This window comes from Copadichromis virginalis, linkage group LG6 (genome assembly GCF_057382275.1).
Source record: "Copadichromis virginalis isolate Kocher_CV1m ecotype Utaka linkage group LG6, C_Virginalis_male_GT1.1, whole genome shotgun sequence".
Lineage (NCBI taxonomy): Eukaryota > Metazoa > Chordata > Actinopteri > Cichliformes > Cichlidae > Copadichromis > Copadichromis virginalis.
Genome location: NC_140623.1, coordinates 42552473 through 42569990, shown reverse-complemented (window position 1 = coordinate 42569990; position 17518 = coordinate 42552473). Strand labels below are relative to the sequence as shown.

Genomic DNA, 17518 nt, shown 5'->3' with positions numbered 1-17518 from the left:
CTGGACTCCTTTTTGCTGCTTAAATCCTTTGTCTCACTAACATATTGGTCCATGTTAAGATGATAGCACCATGCAGGTGCTATGGTCATAAAGGCTCAGTAACAATACTCAGCTACACTGTGGCGAGCTCAGCTGGTACTAAGGTGCCCAGAAAATATCCCCACACGGCTACATCACCACCAGCAGCCTGAAGCTTTGATCCGATTGTTGTGCGTTCATGCATAGCTCAGTTTTAACGAGCAGTTCTCTGAGTTGGTGCCTTCCTATCAATCAGCCCTGGCATGATCCAAATCACTCGAATCCCCTTTTTTCCTCACTTCTGGTGCTCCGTTTGATCTTCAGCAGCTCATGTCCATGTACCTGAATGCACTGAGTTGCTGAACGGATAAGCTTTTATCCACTTTGTACAACTCTCTGATCACCCCACCTTCTTCCACTGTCTGTGACGCAGGGGAGCGAGGAACACCTGGGCTGCCGGGAACCAAAGGAGACCACGGAGAGAGGGGACCACGTGGACCGGCAGGTGTGTCTCAGCACACGTCTGTGATCCACAAAGGCCACGCAGTCCTTCTGTTGCACATGAAGAGTTCACTCACATGGCCTCTCTGCTGTGGCCACCAGCACATAACTAATATTAAATATTTGAAAATCCTACGAGATTATCAGGCACATTGACCTCTGACCTTGAGGTCAAGGTCACCAGGATTCAGACCTCTCTAGTTATCGTTTTCACAAACTCTGGTCTCCACAATGCCCGCCTGCTGGCAGGCTGACAATCCCATCAACCTTTTACAGCTAAAGGGTAAAAAGACTCTGTCGGCAGAAGGGGGCAGTTTAGTTTTAGATTTTAGCCCCTCCCAGATTCACTCTGCATCTTTAACAATAACTGAAATACAGTCATTTTGAATGCTGATATTTCGCCATGTTTGGCTTGTAGAGATAAAAGTTACCAAAAGTGTGTAAGGACGCGCCACGTTGTCAGCCAATGCAGGCTAGCAGTACATATGTATGTTGGGTTGAGGTTATTCTATTACAAGACGAAGCAAGAAATAACTAGTGAGACTTAAAAATGTCATCTTCAAACCTCAACCCTTTATTTTTAGGTGAACCCGGACAGCCTGGACCTCAAGGACCTCCAGGATTAAAGGGATCTAAAGGAATTGCAGGTGAGAAGTTTGGACAAACACTGAATAACTACAGAACACAGTGTTGTAAATGGTATAAAACATCTGTGTATAAACTGTAGGTGACCCAGGTTCAGTAGGACTTCCTGGTGCCAGAGGACCACCTGGAGTTCCTGGAGATGCCGGTCCCCCAGGTATCAAATGCCTGTCCACCAAAAGTCCTCTGCTGCTACTGGTTACATGTTCGGTTTAATGTTATCTGACTAACCTGAGATAAAAACCTCAATCTCTCTCACGCCTTACAATAACACTTTTTTCCTCAGGCCCCCCTGGGCTGCAGGGACCCCCAGGTATGATAATATACAAAAACTAAGGTACAGATTCAAATGTACATATTTAAATGATCATGTTTTGCTTTTGTCATCTGTTGTTCAGGTATTGCAGGAATCCCAGGCCAGCCTGGTGGTAAAGGTGAGGTCGTCTTTTCTTTCTAGTCAGTTTATTTATTTCCTATGAAAATGAAAAAAGTTTGGACCAACAGGGCAGAAGATCTGGAGCTCTTAACCTTAAAGCATGTGAGGCTACGCTGATGAACAAAACTGGAGCCAAAGTTCCCCTAAAAAACTCAAAGACATTAATAAATACTGTTTACTTATTAAAATGTATGAAACACTAAAGAGTGGTTTTCTCAAAAGCTGGTGGAGGCGTTGATATATGTCTAGACTGCATAGGTGCTTGATGAAGCCTAACGCTGTGTTTCAGGTGAACCAGGAACACCTGGTAAAGTCGTTTCTCCAGGTAAGAACAGCAGGATTTGTTACACTCGCTACATGTCGTTCATTTTTGGGCTTGAAAAGCTTTACTTGGTTTTGGTTTATCTTTTTGTGTATAGTTGGCTCTGATACTGTGGCCATCCCTGGACCTCCAGGACCAGCTGGACCTCCAGGTCCTGCTGGATCACCTGGTCTGTCGGGTCCAATTGGCCCTGCTGGTATCCCAGGACAACCAGGTAAATCTGCCATCTTGTCCAATGCGAAGCATCTGGATGGAATAAAAATGTGGACTGATTTTTTCCTGTGATAAAATCATTTAGGATCTAAGGGAGAGCGAGGAGAAAAGGGAGAGAGGGGGCAGAAGGGGGAGCCAGGTGAGCGGTACAGCTTTAGTTTCACCAAATCCACTACTGGTTTCAGCAAAAACATATTATATTAACACGTCCTCGGTGTTTTCTTACCTAGCAGACACTTCCTCAGTGGTTGGATCTCGTGGTCCACAAGGACCTCCAGGACCTCCTGGAGTACCTGGTCCTCAGGGTCCTCCTGGTACGTTTAGAGCTATATGTAACACAAATATGTCAAACATTGTGGCTTAAATTAAACTCGCGATTATGCAAATGTTACTTTCATTCAGGTGAGTCTAAAGAGGGTCCCCCAGGACCCAGAGGTCCTCCTGGAGAGCCAGGTAAATAAGTATTCTTCTCCACGGACACAAAGATAAATAAATAGATGATCAGCATAAAAGATGATTTTGGCAGCATCAGAATATTTTTCTCCATCTTAAACCGATCTGTGTCCTCACAGGTATCGGCGAACCTGGACCTCCTGGCGAGAAAGGAGCACCTGGGAGCTTTGTGCCGACATCAGGTTGGTAAAAGAAAACTAATTTCACACAAACACACTGTCTTCTGGTGTCTTTGCATGACATTTGGTGCACTTTACTTTGTATCTCAGAAACCTTCTTTGCTGGACCACCCGGACCTCCAGGACCCCCGGGGCAGAAAGGGTCACAGGGTAGGTGCAGAGGACCAGATGAATATTGACGATTGAATATTTTTGAAAATTAACTGGCCAGTGTTGAAGTTTGAATGTTTTCTATAATTCTTTCGTCTTAGGTGACCCAGGACCACAAGGGTACCAAGGTGAGGAAACTGCGTCGTACTTTAGAAACTCCAGGTTTTCACAGACAGTCTAAATGTAATGGTGGCTCTTCCAGGTGAACCAGGACAACCAGGCCTTCCAGGAAGCCCTGGAGACCCAGGTGTTGGTATGTCAGGAACCTTTTACTGTCTCAATGTGTTCAGGTGCCCCTGAGGTATTTCTGGGGTCAGTAACAAACAGTCGAGCTATGATTGGATATGAATGGTTTTCATTGCAGGTTTCCCAGGTCAGCCTGGAACTCAAGGCCCACCAGGTCCAGACGGGCCACCGGGACCTAAAGGTAAATTCAAATCATTTCTGAGCTTATTGAGCTTTCCGACATTATCTTTTCATGTTTGCACATTGGTTCTTCTTTCTGTCCGTGTGCTTCCAACTCAGAAAAGGCTCTAATTTACTTTAATTTGATTTATGTTTCCTTTCACAGGTGTTACGGGAGATCCAGGACCTCCAGGAGTCTCCGCAGGTAAAGTCATCCCTCACATATGCTATATCTGTGATGTATCTTCAAAGTCTCACAGTTTTACATTATTGGAAGTAATTTGTCCCAGGGTGGTGTAGAATAATTAAAGGAAAGCCTTCATTTACAGCCTATTCGTCTCTGCCTGATTAGCTGCTGCTAGCACACCAAACCCAAATTTTCCGAACCCTCGGGCATTAGTTGCTCTGTATCTAGTTTGATCCTTTTTCTTTCTTTAAAGCCTTCCCAGTGTGAGTTTGACAGTGTTAGATTATTAGAAATGTTACTTAAACTGTTTCAAACATGCTTTCCTTTGAACAACCAACAGGGGGCGACTCCTGTGGTTGTAAAGTGTTCAGCACACTATACAACTTGTGGCTGTATAGAAGTCGGTGTCACTGCGCGGCCAGCGTTTGAAGATGTGGATGTTCTTGTCATTAGCAAATATTTTTAAACTGATATTTGAGCTTATTGTCTGCATGTAAATGACATTCTGGGAATTCGTGTTATCGCACCAGGTAGCTTGCTCAATCCTTGCCCCCCAGGCCTACCTGGACCGCCCGGTCCACCTGGAAGAGATTGTCCTGGATCGGGATCACTTGGTTTGACCCCGTGCATTGCAGAATTCCTTAAGAGTAAGCTGTGCACTGGCAAAGCTGCGCAGGCACGCTGCTTCTCCCTTTTCTTATACATCTCCATCAAATTCTTCTTCTTTGAAGCTCCCTCTGGAGTCCATGGCAGACACTAAAACATTAACAAATTTGGCAAAAAGTTCCTGATTTTGTTTTTTTGTGTGTGGTTTTTTTTTCCACCAAGCTTCACATCTGCGCCTCAAGCACTCCAGCGCCACCTATGGGCTAGAATTGGACTTGTGTTTATGCATGTAATTTTGAACTGCTTTATACAAATGACGAAACTTGGAATCCTTGGATCGTGTTGATTTTAAAGCATCCAATGAAATGAAATTCGGGATTAAAGAAAAATTCAAAGGTCACAGTTGGGATAAAACTGGGATAGATGATCTTCGGGCCAAGCCTCGCAGATGTTAGGGTTTAGATTTTTCCTTTTTTTAATGTCCTCATCCATCACAGCTAACATAAATCAGCCACAAAGTTGGGAAAATTGGAAGTATTTGTCAAATTCCAATTTGGTACATATACTTGAATCACATTTTAAGATGGCACAAAACATCGTGCAACTAAAAAGGATGCAGCAATAATTAAAAAATAATTCTTTAAAGACCAAGACATGAAAAGTTGTACCATCAGCTGTCAGTTGTCATGTGTCCACTTTGTTATTCTTTGAGTTTAAATATTTTCCAATCCACGATCTTGGACTTGTCGCCCCCTCATGAGCATCACCTGAACACTGGGAGGTGCTGCGAAAAGTTGAATAAATGTTGAATAAATGTGCTTTGACATCAGGTGGTGGCATCAGAGAGTACTTCGTTGGACCTCCTGGGCCTCCTGGGCCTCCGGGGGCACCAGGCACACCTGGACATGCAGTGGACAGGCTGGTTGATGATGTCGCCAGCAGAGTCATGGCCTACATCCACAGTATGGTCAATCACATGATAATGCTCCACAGGATGGTACACAAGACGTGTGAGTGAAGGTCCGTAACTGTTGCTGTTTCAGGTTCAGGCAGAGGTTATGATGGGACCCCAGGCCCTCCTGGTCCTCCGGGTCCTCCTGGCTCCGTCTCTCTCAGTGACATGATCAGCCTCTTACAGAGTAAGTCTCTGCTACACAGGCAACATCTGCTACAATGAAAGAAATTCAAAATTGTTTCATGAGAATCTAAAAGTGATGAATCCTATCATTTGTTTCCAGGAGAGGACGTGAGGCGATACATTGCTGGTCCTCCGGGTCCACAGGGACCTCCAGGAGCTCCAGGCTATGGCAGCTACAGCTTTAACACACAGGAGGTGGCTGAACGTGTCCTGAGTTTGATGTCTGGTAGGTGTGACAGTCTTACAGGCGACCTACCAAAAAGGTCCTCTGTTGTGTCTGACTATAATCCTGGTCTCTCTGCAGAGAGGGAGGCGCTTGCTGTCCCTGGACCTCCTGGACCTCCCGGACCACCTGGAGCTCCTGGTTTTCCTGGAAACTTTTTACCAGGTAAGAAGCATCACAAATCTCTGCAGTTAGACCAGATGGTTTGGTCTGGGTGAAACAATGTTGACCCACAGCCAGAACCCAGCTGAGTGGGTCGACTTTAAGATACCTCAAGTTCACCGTGATTTAGTACCATTATTAATCCAATAAATATATTATCCAACTAGATGGGTATCAGACTTTAGTTGGCCCTCAGGGGCCTCCTGGTCCCCCGGGTATCCCTGGCTCACAAGGTCCACCTGGCCCGGAAGGTCCACCTGGTCCACCTGGATTTTTTAAATACATCAGCTCAGACATTCGTGACTACCTGCAAAGTGAGTTTGACAGAAATCTTTCACTCCACCTTCTCAAAGAGAGAAACTGCGTCTCACTGTTGGTCCTCTTCTCCACTGCCCTCCTACAGATGTTGCTTTCAAAGGTCCTCCAGGCCCACCCGGACCCCCTGGACCTGAGGGACCCCCTGGACCTGAGGGACCCCCTGGACCAATCAGTGGGTTGGTTACTTTTGCTGACCATCTCAACAGAGACACACTCAAAGCTGAACTACAAGAATATACCAAGAGTGAGTTTAAAGCAATGCTTCGCCCATTTAAAATCCAGATATTCTTTGGTTCTACGTCTTTGTGGGGAATAGATGGTGACAGCTGTTACAGAGACTCGTGGGTAGAGAAGAGGCTACAGTTTAATGAACTTAGACTGTGCTGTGTTTTCCTCCAGGTGATGATGCGAGTGCCGCCATGTTTGGAATTCCTGGTCCACCAGGTCCTCCTGGACCCCCAGGACACAAGGGAGAGCCAGGTTTGCCTGACGACTACTCCAGTATGGCTCTCAAAGTAACTGATTACATCAAATGTAGGTGGCCGCCACGCTTTATAAAAAATATGATTGACTTCAGACTGAATCTGTTTAAACACATTTTCTTAAATCATGCAGCCCACGGTCTGCTCCATGATGCCATGAGCCACTCTGAGCGTGTGGTTCAAGGACCTCCAGGACCTCCAGGAATGCCTGGAGAGGCCCGATTGGTTAGTTCCCAACAAAATGTCATGGATGTGGTGGAATACTTAAAATGTAAGTCAACCTGACCTTTGGTTTCCTTTATAACTGACACTGAAGTGCACGGTTATGTATATAAAATGGTAAATGGACTGTTCTTATATACTTTTTTCTACTCTGATCACTCAAAGTACTTAATACAACACTTATATCTAACATTCACACTCTAATGGATGCATCAGAGAGCAACATGGGGTTAATATCATTCCCACGGATATTTGGCATGCAGACTGGGATCAAACCACCAACTTGATTAGTAGATGAGCTGCTCTACCTCGGGAGATACAGACAGCCCATAAACAATGGTGTGTCCACTGTGATACTACTGGCGGATTTGTGGACTCTTGTGTTGAAGCTTTAAAATGCTAGTTTAATGTGTGAGGCTTTGTTTTGTATCCAGAGGTGCTGCCCCCTGCTGGACGTTTTTTAAATAAACAATGCTAAACACTCTTAAATCGTGACATTTGTATCACCCTGTTTCCTTTGATCTGCAGCTCATGGTGTAGTGCGGGACATTATGAGGGAGTACAGACATGTCTTTCAAGGCCCTCCAGGACCCCCAGGACATCCAGGATACAGCCACTGGCTTCATTCCCATGGAAACGCCACAGATCTGGTGGAATACATCAAATGTGAGTGACTGTCCTATCGGGCCAAAGTAAAGCACGTCTGAAAGGACTGCTGGTTAACACTTCTTCTCGGTCTGTTTGCAGCTCGTGGTCTCCTCCGTGACACTGAACGTGTCATCCAGGGACCCCCGGGGCCACCGGGACCTCCGGGTCCACCAGGTTACAGCAGACTGTTTGGTTCTGACACCAACGTTTCTGATTTAGTGGAATATATAAAAAGTAAAGAACATATAGCAGCAGCATGGTACAGCAGAATGTGGATGTGTTTTAACCACCGAGTGTGTTCTCCACAGGTCATGGAGCCATCGTGGGACCACCTGGGAGACCAGGCCAGAAGGGGGAGAGGGGATTTCCAGGACTGAAAGGAGAGAGAGGTGCAGTAAAAGGAAATCGTGGACTTCATTGGTAGTGTCAGAACATTTAACGCATCGGTTTATAATCTTAAGATGTGTTTTTTGTGTGTGTGGACACAGGTGAGCGAGGCCTTCCTGGACATGACGTTTACAGAGGCCCAAAAGGGGACAGAGGTCAGTGTTGCTCGTGGGAGTTTAAAAGAACAGTAAAAGGTTTTCCTCTGGCCTGTTGTGCTGTTCATCCATCCAGACTCTTCTGATGTTGTTGACATTTCTGTAGCTACTTCACCAAAGCTGGCAAAGTGCTCACTTCTCTTAAACGCAACTAAACAGCTCATCAAAGTGAGCAAACAGGACGTAGGCAGCATGGTAATGCAGTAAAGCCCTGATATGAAGCCTCGAGCTGACGGCTGTCAGTGAGGGAGGAGTCTGAGAAAGGGCGGGACTCGACACGCCCTCGGGGTAACAAACTGTCAAACTGGTAACAATGTTCACTGAATGCAGTCATTACTGCGAACCTTTGCTTCTGCAGCAATAAGCTGTGTGTAAATGTTCAGCATAGCCTTCATCAGCCACTGGTTGGTACTCTAACATAACAAAAAGCCACAAACATGCTTTTTAATGCAGCTTATTTGGCATTTCAGTGGTAGCTGAACTTTTCTTCTCTGGAGGCTGATTGTTTGCAGCTAGACGAGTCGGCCCCTGCTGGTCGTTTGAGAGAATGCAGGCTCAACACGCTTCATGTTTGAGTCAGCAGACTTTCCTGACTCAACCTCGAAGGCATTTGTGTCTCCTGCTGGAATAACGCCAGCGACCTTTTGCTAGACAAGCAGATGTCTAAACCTCTACACCCAGAACTGTTTGTTTTTCTTTCCACAGTCTGTGAAAAACGCAGAATTTTGACTGAAATGTTTTTGTGGGAACGATTTTCTTTCAGTGACTTTACAGTAAAAAACGTAACTGAAGGTTTTCTGCTGTTTCAGGAGAATTCGCAGTGACGAGTAAAAGGAGGAGGAGGAATGCTGGTGTTTGACGCCTGAGCTGCTGAAAGTAGTTTCGCTGGTGTTTTAACTGTAAATGTGTTTTGAACATGAAACACATGAAATCAGGGACGTCGTATTGAATCATGTCATCTGTGACGGTGTTCAGTGGTACCTTTACCATTTCATTTTTTACTCATCAGACCAACGAGTATTTTATGTTTTTTGGAGTTTGTGGTTCAAGTCTTGGGATCCATATAAAGAACGAAACAGCACAATGTTAGAGAGAAAAGTTTATTTACATGAAAATGAAAATCAGCACTACAGGCCTTCTAAAAACTATACATGTTATAAAATGTGATGTTTTTGTTTGTTTGTTTTATAGTCAACATTCAGAAGTTAAGAACCAGAATTTTGTAACTGTTTGTGGTGGACGATCAGCTTTCGTACATAAATAACTGCTGAGGCCGTTTTGTAAAAGGTGCACAGCACTCCTTCACCGAGTTTAGTTTTTTTGTACATATGATATGAAACACCTTTGACTAACTAATAACAGCCAATCAAAGAAGATGAGATGATCAAATGAACCAATCAGAGGAGGAGATGGCCTAAACCAGTCAGGTCCAATTTTTTTATAACATTACATCAGATTTAATAATAATAATAATAAAAAAACTGCAAAAAGCTCATGTTGTGCATTTTTTAATAAAGAGCCGTCCCACCTCCTCAATAACTGTTAATAAGCTTCAGAATTCCTTCAAAGGCAGTCGCAACAGGTATGCAGGGTCTCCACGTCTGTAGCATTAAGGCTAGTCGCTAAAACAGTGTTACAGTCCGAACCTGCTGAGCTGCGTGTGGCAGCAAAAATACAGACGAGGCAAATATGAGGTGTGAAGGAGTCATGTGACTTGGTTTGACCGATCTCTCAGTTGAGATCATCTCCTCGTGCACCTCGGGACTATTTTCTACAGCAGTGGCAGTCACTTTGTATCACTGTGCCTGTGTGAAGCGCCTCCATCAACAAACCTGCCGAGGACGACAGGTGGTGAGCTCTGTGAAAGCATCCTTCAATAACTCAATAGCGGAGGAGAGACGAACACTGAATGTGGAAGAAAATAATTTGAGAAACAGGCGAGAACGTGAAAGTCAAATCTGTGTGAAGCAGAAGTGTTTGTGGGGAAACGGGATTTCCATCAACGTTTTAAAACGAGCAGAAATAATCCAGAGCAACACGAGGAGATGACTCTGAAGGGAAGCTCGCTCTAACCCTAAAATCAGATCGCCCTGTCACATCATCGTCCGGTTATTTGTCTTAAAAACTGCAGCTTGTATTCCTTCTTTATCCCTGAATATCATTCCTACAAACAACAACAAGGAAAATGACCCGGCTGACGGGTAAATGCTTTCCACCTGTCACCACAGTGACTTCCTAACAGTCTCCACCCTCCTCACAGGGTTTGTTCCTAAACAACTAATAGTCTTGAGCTCAAGACTGAAGGCATTCTGAAGAAAAACCTGCAGTAAAAGTTCCTAAACGCTGCATTAAAGTCATGCATCAGATCACGAGCTAAGGTTCTAGCACACAGATATGTACGAGTTCATCAAACGTCATCAGCCCTTCGACAGGAGGCTCCTCTTTTATCTGCAATACATTCTCCTTCATCATCACTTAAAAGTGATGCTTACTGATCTTATTTATTCAGATTTAGTGGTGAAACTAGTTTTCATCATTTCCTTTGTGCAAAAATCTAAATGGGAAAAACGTCGAGCAGCAAATAAAATTGGGAACTAATTGAATTTAAATGCAGAGACTCTGCAGGCACTGCACTGTTTAGAAAAATACTTCAGGAAGGTTGGACTGAGCACTTCACACGAACTCTCCTTCAAATGGATCCTGATAGAAAACAGAGGTCAAAGGTCAAAGGCAGCACGGCTCCGTCTTCACCGTCTCCGTCGGTGCGTCCGTTCGTTTGTCCGTGTGTGTGCAGACGTCGTGTCCTCTAGAAGCCGGTGGACTGGACGCTGGGGATCGGATAGAACTTGGAGATGCGGGTCTGGGTGGAGGGATTAAGGCACTCCGACTCGCCGCTCATCTTGAAGAACACTTCCTGTTCCTGCAGCTTCCTGGCGAACTCCTCCTCCAGCGCCTGCAGAGCACACACACATGGAAATGCTTCAGTTTCCTTCGTGTAATGAGCCTCAGGTAAACTGTGGGGTCACCTGACTGAGGTGATACGACGCACAGTCCACACCTTTAAATCTTTCCTAAACACATTGTTAGACGTTACGTGTAGGGCTGGGCGATATATCGAATCGACGCATCGCAAGTTTTTCCACGAACGATGGTTAAAATGACGTCATTGTAAATATTGAGAATAGGTTGCCATGCAAATATTAAGCTGTCTGCACAGAATTCACTGAGTTTTGTTTCTCCCGACCGGAAAATGCTCTACCCAGTGTTTATCCTTCCACACAGGGACAAACATGGCGACATCAGGAGTCGTTTGGATTTCAGATGTCGAACAAAATGCAATCATTTGAAAAGCATGCCGTAAAACTGTTGCCACAAAAGGCAGCAGAGCCAAGTATTTATTCCAGAGGCTGAAAAGTCATGCACTGCAACATGAAGAGTGTTTTAAACTCAGCACGTGAACGTCACACCAAAGAAACCTTTGAGTAAACCAGCTGTGATACGAGCTGCAGCAGCTCATGATATATATCATGGATCAGGATATAGCCAAATAAAATACTGCGATATTAGATTTTCCTCGTATCGCCCGTGATGTCGCCACCCCAGAAGGTTCAAACGGTTCACCAGAAAACCTTTTGTTTCAGTTTTGTTTTGTTACCTTCTTCCTGGGTCGCAGTTTCTCCCTCCACTCCTTCAGCTCCAGGCTGTGCTCCTCGTCCAGCTCCTTCAGCTTCTGGGTCTCGTGTTCGATCAGCAGGTGGCACTTCTCGTTCTGAAGCAAAAACAGAGTTACGTTATTTTACTGCAGTCTTTTGTCAAACGGGACTTTGGCGTGGTTACCGGAGCTGACCTGCAGCTGCTGCAGCTCGCGGATGTTGGCGTCACACTGGAGCTGCAGGTCTCTCATCTGGTTTTCGTGCTTCTGCTGTTGGTGCAGCCGCTCGTTCTTCTGCCTCTTCTCTTCCTGAGCTGCGAACTGGAGACGCGATTATTGACTAAAGGCTGGAATTCTTTGAGGGAACGTTTCACTCTCCGAGCTGAAGGCGGCGGCTCACCTGTTTGACCTTCTCCCTCTCCTGCTCGGGGCTGATGATGGCTCCGGTGATGCGGAGGCTCTTCTTGAACATGGCCATGCGGGTTTTGGCTTCGCTGCGCTGGATCTTGGGCAGTCGGGCTTTCTCCTGCGTCTGCTTGTTCTTCATCTCCTCGATCAGACGCTGGTTGTAGCGCTGCATCTGCTCCATCTCCTGTACGGTCGACGTGAAACACATTCATGAGGGTTTTCATTCAGATAGAATAAAACGTAGCAACAAGAAAGACGACAGAGTTTTGTGCATCTTTCAGTAAAGTTGGCTGGAAAAGTTTGAGAGGAAGCACAAAGAGAAGAGAGGAACAGGCTGGATAAAGTCACGACGGGTTCAGCAGGACGTCAGCAGTTGGCTCAAGAACAATCCTACACTCACTCCAGCGACTCAGCTTCTAACAGAGCTGAACAGGATGTTCAGAGGATTTGATGTGTTCAAAAGGCCAGAGTTTAGAAATCACTGGATTTAGTGGGAAGAGCCACTCGGTGTCTGTGAAGTTTTGTTGTGACCTTCAGCAGAATTTCAGAAGCTGGACATTTAGTCTCTAAGGGAGCGCAGTGTTAAACTGACTCGCTCTTCATCCTGTCCATCCCACGGACTACTCTCAAATCTCGTGGTGATAGAGCCTCACACGTTAATGCCATTTTCATATTGTTAAGCACTTTGTGCAGCATCGGCTGTTTGAAATGTGCTATATAAACAAATTGGACCTTGACCTTAGATGCAGCTCGTATCGACTAAAAGAGAATCAACGGGATCCGAGTAGAAGTAAAAGTCTCGGGGTTCGAGAACAAGCTGAAGGACCGGCTGTGGTTACAGTGGCACAGTGGTTAGCACGAGGGTCCTTCAATCCCACCATCAGACTGAGGTCTTTGTGTGTGGAGTTAGTGGGGTTAGGTTAACTGGTGACTCTAAATTGCCCATAAGTACAAATGTTTGTCTGTGTGCGTGAGCCCTGTGACAGACTGGTGACCCTGCCTCTCGCACTAAGACAGCTGGACAGGCTCCACCCCTCCGTGACCCTGACAAGATAAGCGGAAGAGAATGGATGGATGACTTTGGTTAGTAAATCTGTCGTGTGGGTTTGATGCAAACGTCCAGTGAAGGCGGAGGTTACCCCCACAAGACGAGCCTGACTAGCCCCAGGAAGCATCTGTCCTCCTTTATTCCTTTTTCCTAATAACGGTGTTAAATCATCAGTTTTTCTTACACAAAGCTCGAGTCAAACACTTTAGCTTCTCGACCTAAATGAAAAAACATCAAATAACTAAAAAGTGACTCAATCAGGAGAACCTGACAGATTTTCGTCCTTTTAAGGTGGACGATGTTTCTCCGTGCACGTCTGAGGTCACCTAACAAACTGAACCAGCAGCAGCATCCACGCCGTACCTTCTCGTGTCTCTTCAGCAGCTGATGCCTCTGCATGAAGTACTGGTCTTTGAGCTGCTGTTTGAGCAGCTGGTGTTTCTCCTGCAGATGGCGCTCTTCCAGCTCCCACATGGCGGCCTCCCGTGCTGTACGCAGACACAGATCAAAAGACAAAGCTGAAGCAGTGCACAGAGGAAGCGTTCACAGGCTGAACGTCTTCACTACATAAGCAGCTCCAGATCTGTCCTTCTTAGAGAAAAAGGCTCCAGACCTCAGCGTTAACTTTACTAATGACGGTTCACATTTGACCTCTGCTGCCAGCCGGAGCTCGTCCTGAGCTCCTGAAGCACAGCTGCAGCCTCCCGTGACCTGCATTTCTGAGAAGTGTTATTTGTGCCGCTCCTGGAATATTAATCATGGGATTAAGTCCCAGTCTGTGCCAACGGCCAGCCGTCCACCTCGCTCCGACTGGAAGGGGTGATGGTCAGAAACCTCAGTTTTTATGTTCTGAGGTGAAAACAGCTGCTAACATCAGTCTGAGTGCGGTTTACAGTGTCGGCACAGCAGGAACCATCTCAGGGGAGGAATGCTCTTTGTTATATAATACTAACATTCATCTTTCTTGAGTCGGGTTTATTTTATAAACAGTCATAAAAACTAGAAAAACACTGTTGGGGGGGGGGGGTGCAGCTTATGGTCGCAGTGAGACCTTCAAGGCTCAGCCATACGAGTGATTTCTGCAGTTATCACGGAAATCCAAACCATCTGGGAACTCAAACCCAGACGTAATCTGCTTAGTTAAGTTTAAGTACTACGTTTAGTTGTGCTTATCATCATAAAACAGGAAGTATTTGTTGCGGGTGGGACGAATTTAACACTGTGCACATGACTCAGACAAGCAGACCGCGTTGGAAAAGACTAAAACTGTTTTTCCGTTTTAAAGTCCATCCTTAGATGGTGATCTGTCTCCGAACGTTTACCTCGGAGCAGCTGCTGCTTGTGGTTGAGGCAGTCTCTCTCGATGGTGGCGAGCTCGTGTTTGTGCTGCTGGATGATCTTCTTCAGGGCGCTGTCCAGGTCCTGCTGCTGCTTCTGCAGAAACTCCTGTTCCTGGATGAGCCAGATTAGAAATGTCAGCAAATCACAGATCATGTGATCATCATCCAAACGCCCTGGACGACTTAAATAGGGAACTTCACATTCACACATGACAGTGTGTGTGTGTGTGTGTGTGTGTGTGTGTGTGTGTGTGTGGACGGGTATTAACATCTTCATTGGGACCAAAAATTGGTATTTTACTATAGTTGTGGGGACAAACAGCCCTCGAGCCTCACAAGTTTGAAGGCCTTTTAGTGTCAGGGTTACAATGAGGTTATGGTTAGGTGTAGGGTCAGGGTCAGGGTAGGGGTCGGGCATTCATTTTTAATGGTTAGGGTCAGCGGCCAGGGAAAGCATTATGTCAATGAGATGTCCCCACAAGGATATAAATACACCGCACGTGTGTGTCTCTGTCACAGGCTAAGTGTGGTTTGAACCGATGAACCAGACACTTGCAGCTGTCCTTAGAGGACATTTCACCTGCCTGTCACATTAATCTGACCTACTTGGCCCGGTGAACAGAGAGGAGATGATCTTTGACTCCAGCACGGTGACACACAAACGTTTGAAAATGAGCTGCTCTTAAAGAAAACAGAGCAGACATATTTATGTCTTTATCCATACAGTGGACTGCATTTCATTTTGAGCAATGACACCAGAGTGATTTTATTTCATGTGTTTGTTCCAGTTTGCTCGCTCTAAACGAATAAAATAATTATGTGAAGTTTTAATTCTGATCGAGATGAAAGAAGGGCTTGTTAGCGCCGTTTCCTGTGTATGATACTTTTACGTGCACATCACATAATCGCTTCCAGCTGTTTTTTCCCTGAAGTCTAGTTTTTCGTGTTTCCAGTTAGAGTTCGTTTCTCTGCTGTTACACAACTTCGAGTAGCTCTTCTTCGTCCTGCTCTGAAAGACACAGAGCTGCCACGTCTGGCTGGTGCTGACGATTGTCTGCTTTGCTAACTGGAGTCACTAAACTGGACCTTTCCACTAGGGGTGGTTTTGATTATCGATTAAATCGATTCTAGCTTGGATAACGTGAAATCGATTCATTAAAATCCTGAATCGATTTTTCAATATAAATAATTTTGCCTGAAACGCCAGAATCTCAGGTTAAACCTCACAAAATTTCACCAAACAGCTAAAACAGTAAATGAGAGCAGGAACACGGATTCTGCACAGACAAAATGCAGAGCCGCCGACGGATCAGGATCAGTGAGATGTGACTTCCTCACCCGACGGCACGGACACGCTCGGGGCTGAAAGCCGACAGCTCGCTGATTCTGATGTTTCGGCGGCTCCGCGCTTTGTGTTCACGCCCTTTTTGCGCTGAGCTGCAGGTTTTTAGTTCCACCATGATAAAAATCACACTCATGCACAGCTCGCTCGCTCTCTGTACTTCAACAAAAGTTTCCAGTCTAAAAATCTGTTTTCTTCATTATTCGCTTGCTTGTTACACACAAGTCTACCTGTTTACAGGCTGTCGGCCGACGTTTTTTCCTTTTTAAAATTATCCAAAATTGCAAAACACTGTCTCTAATCAAACGTCTGTAACTTTGCTCTGCTTCACTTCAGCAGCATCAGGTAATGTTCATGTGTTGATTCATGGTTTTCTTTCGTTTCTGATCTACTGCAGAATATTTGTATAAATCCCAGACCAGGAAAATCTCCTTCATGTTTTTCTGTGTTTTATCCGCAGCTGCTTTGACACAAAGGCCTCGCTGTGATGCTCACACCTTTGACAAAGTTTCACAAGTGTCAGTTTTCTTTTTATAAATATAAAAATATGGAAATGTACTGATGCATGATCTGAATTATAATATTTCTGACTGTGTGAGGCAAAATTTCCCAGATTCAAATCGAATCGATTCTAGAAATCAGTGACGACACCCAGCCCTACTTTCCACCGTGCTGATGCCTCCTGGTTCATTTTTAACTGAATTACATTTTTTTAACACATTATTACTGTGTTACTTATCACTAATCATTAAGTGACTGCACGCCTGTTACGCTCAGGTTAGCTAAAAACATGGCCAGCGTCTTGCATGACATCAGTTCTGTATGTTGTCTGCAGGACGTGACTTGGTGCACCGCCCTGTGATGGAAGCGTTAGCACAGACTAAAGTCCAGTCCAGCCGCAGCTGAACTTTGGACTTTGAGTCATAGCCGTCGTTTCATCACGTTCAGATGATTGGAGTCATTTTAGAAGATTTAAAACGTTCTTTAAATACAGGAATTTACAACAAGTATCTTTGCCTGATTTGCTTTTCCAAACAGTTTCAGTCGAGTTTTATTTAAATATTATAAGATGAAAGTCCAGAAATGATCTGAGGAGGCCTCAGTGACACAGAGCAATGTTCACATCCTGCACAACGTACACGAGGACATCTGAAAGGACTGAATCACACCGTGAGCCGCTCCCTGTGGATCGCAGCACTCTGAACCCGTGTCAGGTACAGCAGGCTCAGGATTTCAAAGACGAAAGTCAGATATCAACTTCCTGTTACTTTTTTTACTTTGAAGAACAAGTTCAAGTTCAAAACAGCTTTTAAGATTTCAAACTCCACAGACGGGGTTGGATAATATCGTCTTTAAGCTGTTTCACAACCCTTTGGAGAAACTCCAGCTGCGAGGAGCACATGGAAATAAAATTAGAAAAAGCTGCGGGTAGTTTAGGACTCGATGAGAAAGTAAATGAGAGGTGGCAGCGTAGACCGAGTTAACCCTCACCAAGATAAACGCAGGTTACGCAAGCTGTTATAAGACAGATCAGAGAAGTGGGTGTGTGTGCGGGTGGGGGATGGGGTGGGTTGCAAATGTCAAAACAAGCTACTATAAATAGAAAGCTATCCCGTCCTTCTGAGGGCTACGTGTGGAGGTGAAAGGCACGCAGACGCGTCTAACCTCTTTCTTGCGGTTCTTCAGCACGTTCTGGTACTTGGCGAGTTCCTTCTCCTGCTCGCCTTTGATGCGTTTGGCCTCGTCTCTGAGCCGGCTGGTGTGCTCCTGCTCCAGCCTCTCAATCGTCTGCTTCTGCTGCCGCTCCAGGTTCTCCACCTCCTGGTCGTACTGTCGCTTCTTACTCTGGAGGACAGACGGGAACCAGTCACCTCAGATGGA

The 17518-nt window shown here is 45.4% G+C and overlaps 2 protein-coding genes across 9 annotated transcripts in view; one reads left to right on the top strand and one right to left on the bottom strand.

Moving 5' to 3' along the window:
- LOC146708561 (uncharacterized) overlaps positions 1-9505 on the top strand; it is a 22060-nt gene extending 12555 nt beyond the window's left edge. For 4 of the 7 annotated variants that reach the window (XM_085460510.1, XM_085460509.1, XM_085460513.1 and 1 more), the window contains 29 exons: positions 452-523; positions 1104-1166; positions 1247-1318; positions 1448-1474; positions 1560-1595; positions 1887-1922; positions 2017-2133; positions 2218-2271; positions 2363-2446; positions 2535-2585; positions 2705-2767; positions 2855-2914; positions 3016-3042; positions 3117-3167; positions 3279-3341; positions 3486-3524; positions 4943-5074; positions 5156-5251; positions 5351-5476; positions 5555-5638; positions 5803-5949; positions 6039-6197; positions 6353-6487; positions 6569-6706; positions 7186-7323; positions 7405-7539; positions 7614-7694; positions 7794-7847; positions 8657-9505. In XM_085460510.1, the coding sequence (XP_085316636.1) occupies positions 452-523; positions 1104-1166; positions 1247-1318; positions 1448-1474; positions 1560-1595; positions 1887-1922; positions 2017-2133; positions 2218-2271; positions 2363-2446; positions 2535-2585; positions 2705-2767; positions 2855-2914; positions 3016-3042; positions 3117-3167; positions 3279-3341; positions 3486-3524; positions 4943-5074; positions 5156-5251; positions 5351-5476; positions 5555-5638; positions 5803-5949; positions 6039-6197; positions 6353-6487; positions 6569-6706; positions 7186-7323; positions 7405-7539; positions 7614-7694; positions 7794-7847; positions 8657-8706 (2390 nt within the window). In that variant the 3' untranslated portion in view covers positions 8707-9505. Of the gene's footprint in view, positions 1-451; positions 524-1103; positions 1167-1246; positions 1319-1447; positions 1475-1559; positions 1596-1886; positions 1923-2016; positions 2134-2217; positions 2272-2362; positions 2447-2534; positions 2586-2704; positions 2768-2854; positions 2915-3015; positions 3043-3116; positions 3168-3278; positions 3342-3485; positions 3525-4036; positions 4154-4942; positions 5075-5155; positions 5252-5350; positions 5477-5554; positions 5639-5802; positions 5950-6038; positions 6198-6352; positions 6488-6568; positions 6707-7185; positions 7324-7404; positions 7540-7613; positions 7695-7793; positions 7848-8656 lie in introns of all 7 variants that reach the window. The other 3 variants (XM_085460514.1, XM_085460511.1, XM_085460512.1) reach the window with 3 other exon arrangements.
- Positions 8934-17518, bottom strand: part of LOC146708560 (STE20-like serine/threonine-protein kinase) — a 21294-nt gene continuing 12709 nt past the window's right edge. For both annotated transcript variants that reach the window (XM_085460515.1, XM_085460516.1), the window contains 7 exons: positions 17303-17482; positions 14278-14407; positions 13319-13443; positions 11900-12091; positions 11695-11820; positions 11503-11616; positions 8934-10800 (listed from right to left, as the gene is read on the bottom strand). In XM_085460515.1, coding sequence (XP_085316641.1) covers positions 10654-10800; positions 11503-11616; positions 11695-11820; positions 11900-12091; positions 13319-13443; positions 14278-14407; positions 17303-17482 — 1014 coding nt within the window. In that variant the 3' untranslated portion in view covers positions 8934-10653. The remainder of the gene's footprint in view (positions 10801-11502; positions 11617-11694; positions 11821-11899; positions 12092-13318; positions 13444-14277; positions 14408-17302; positions 17483-17518) is intronic.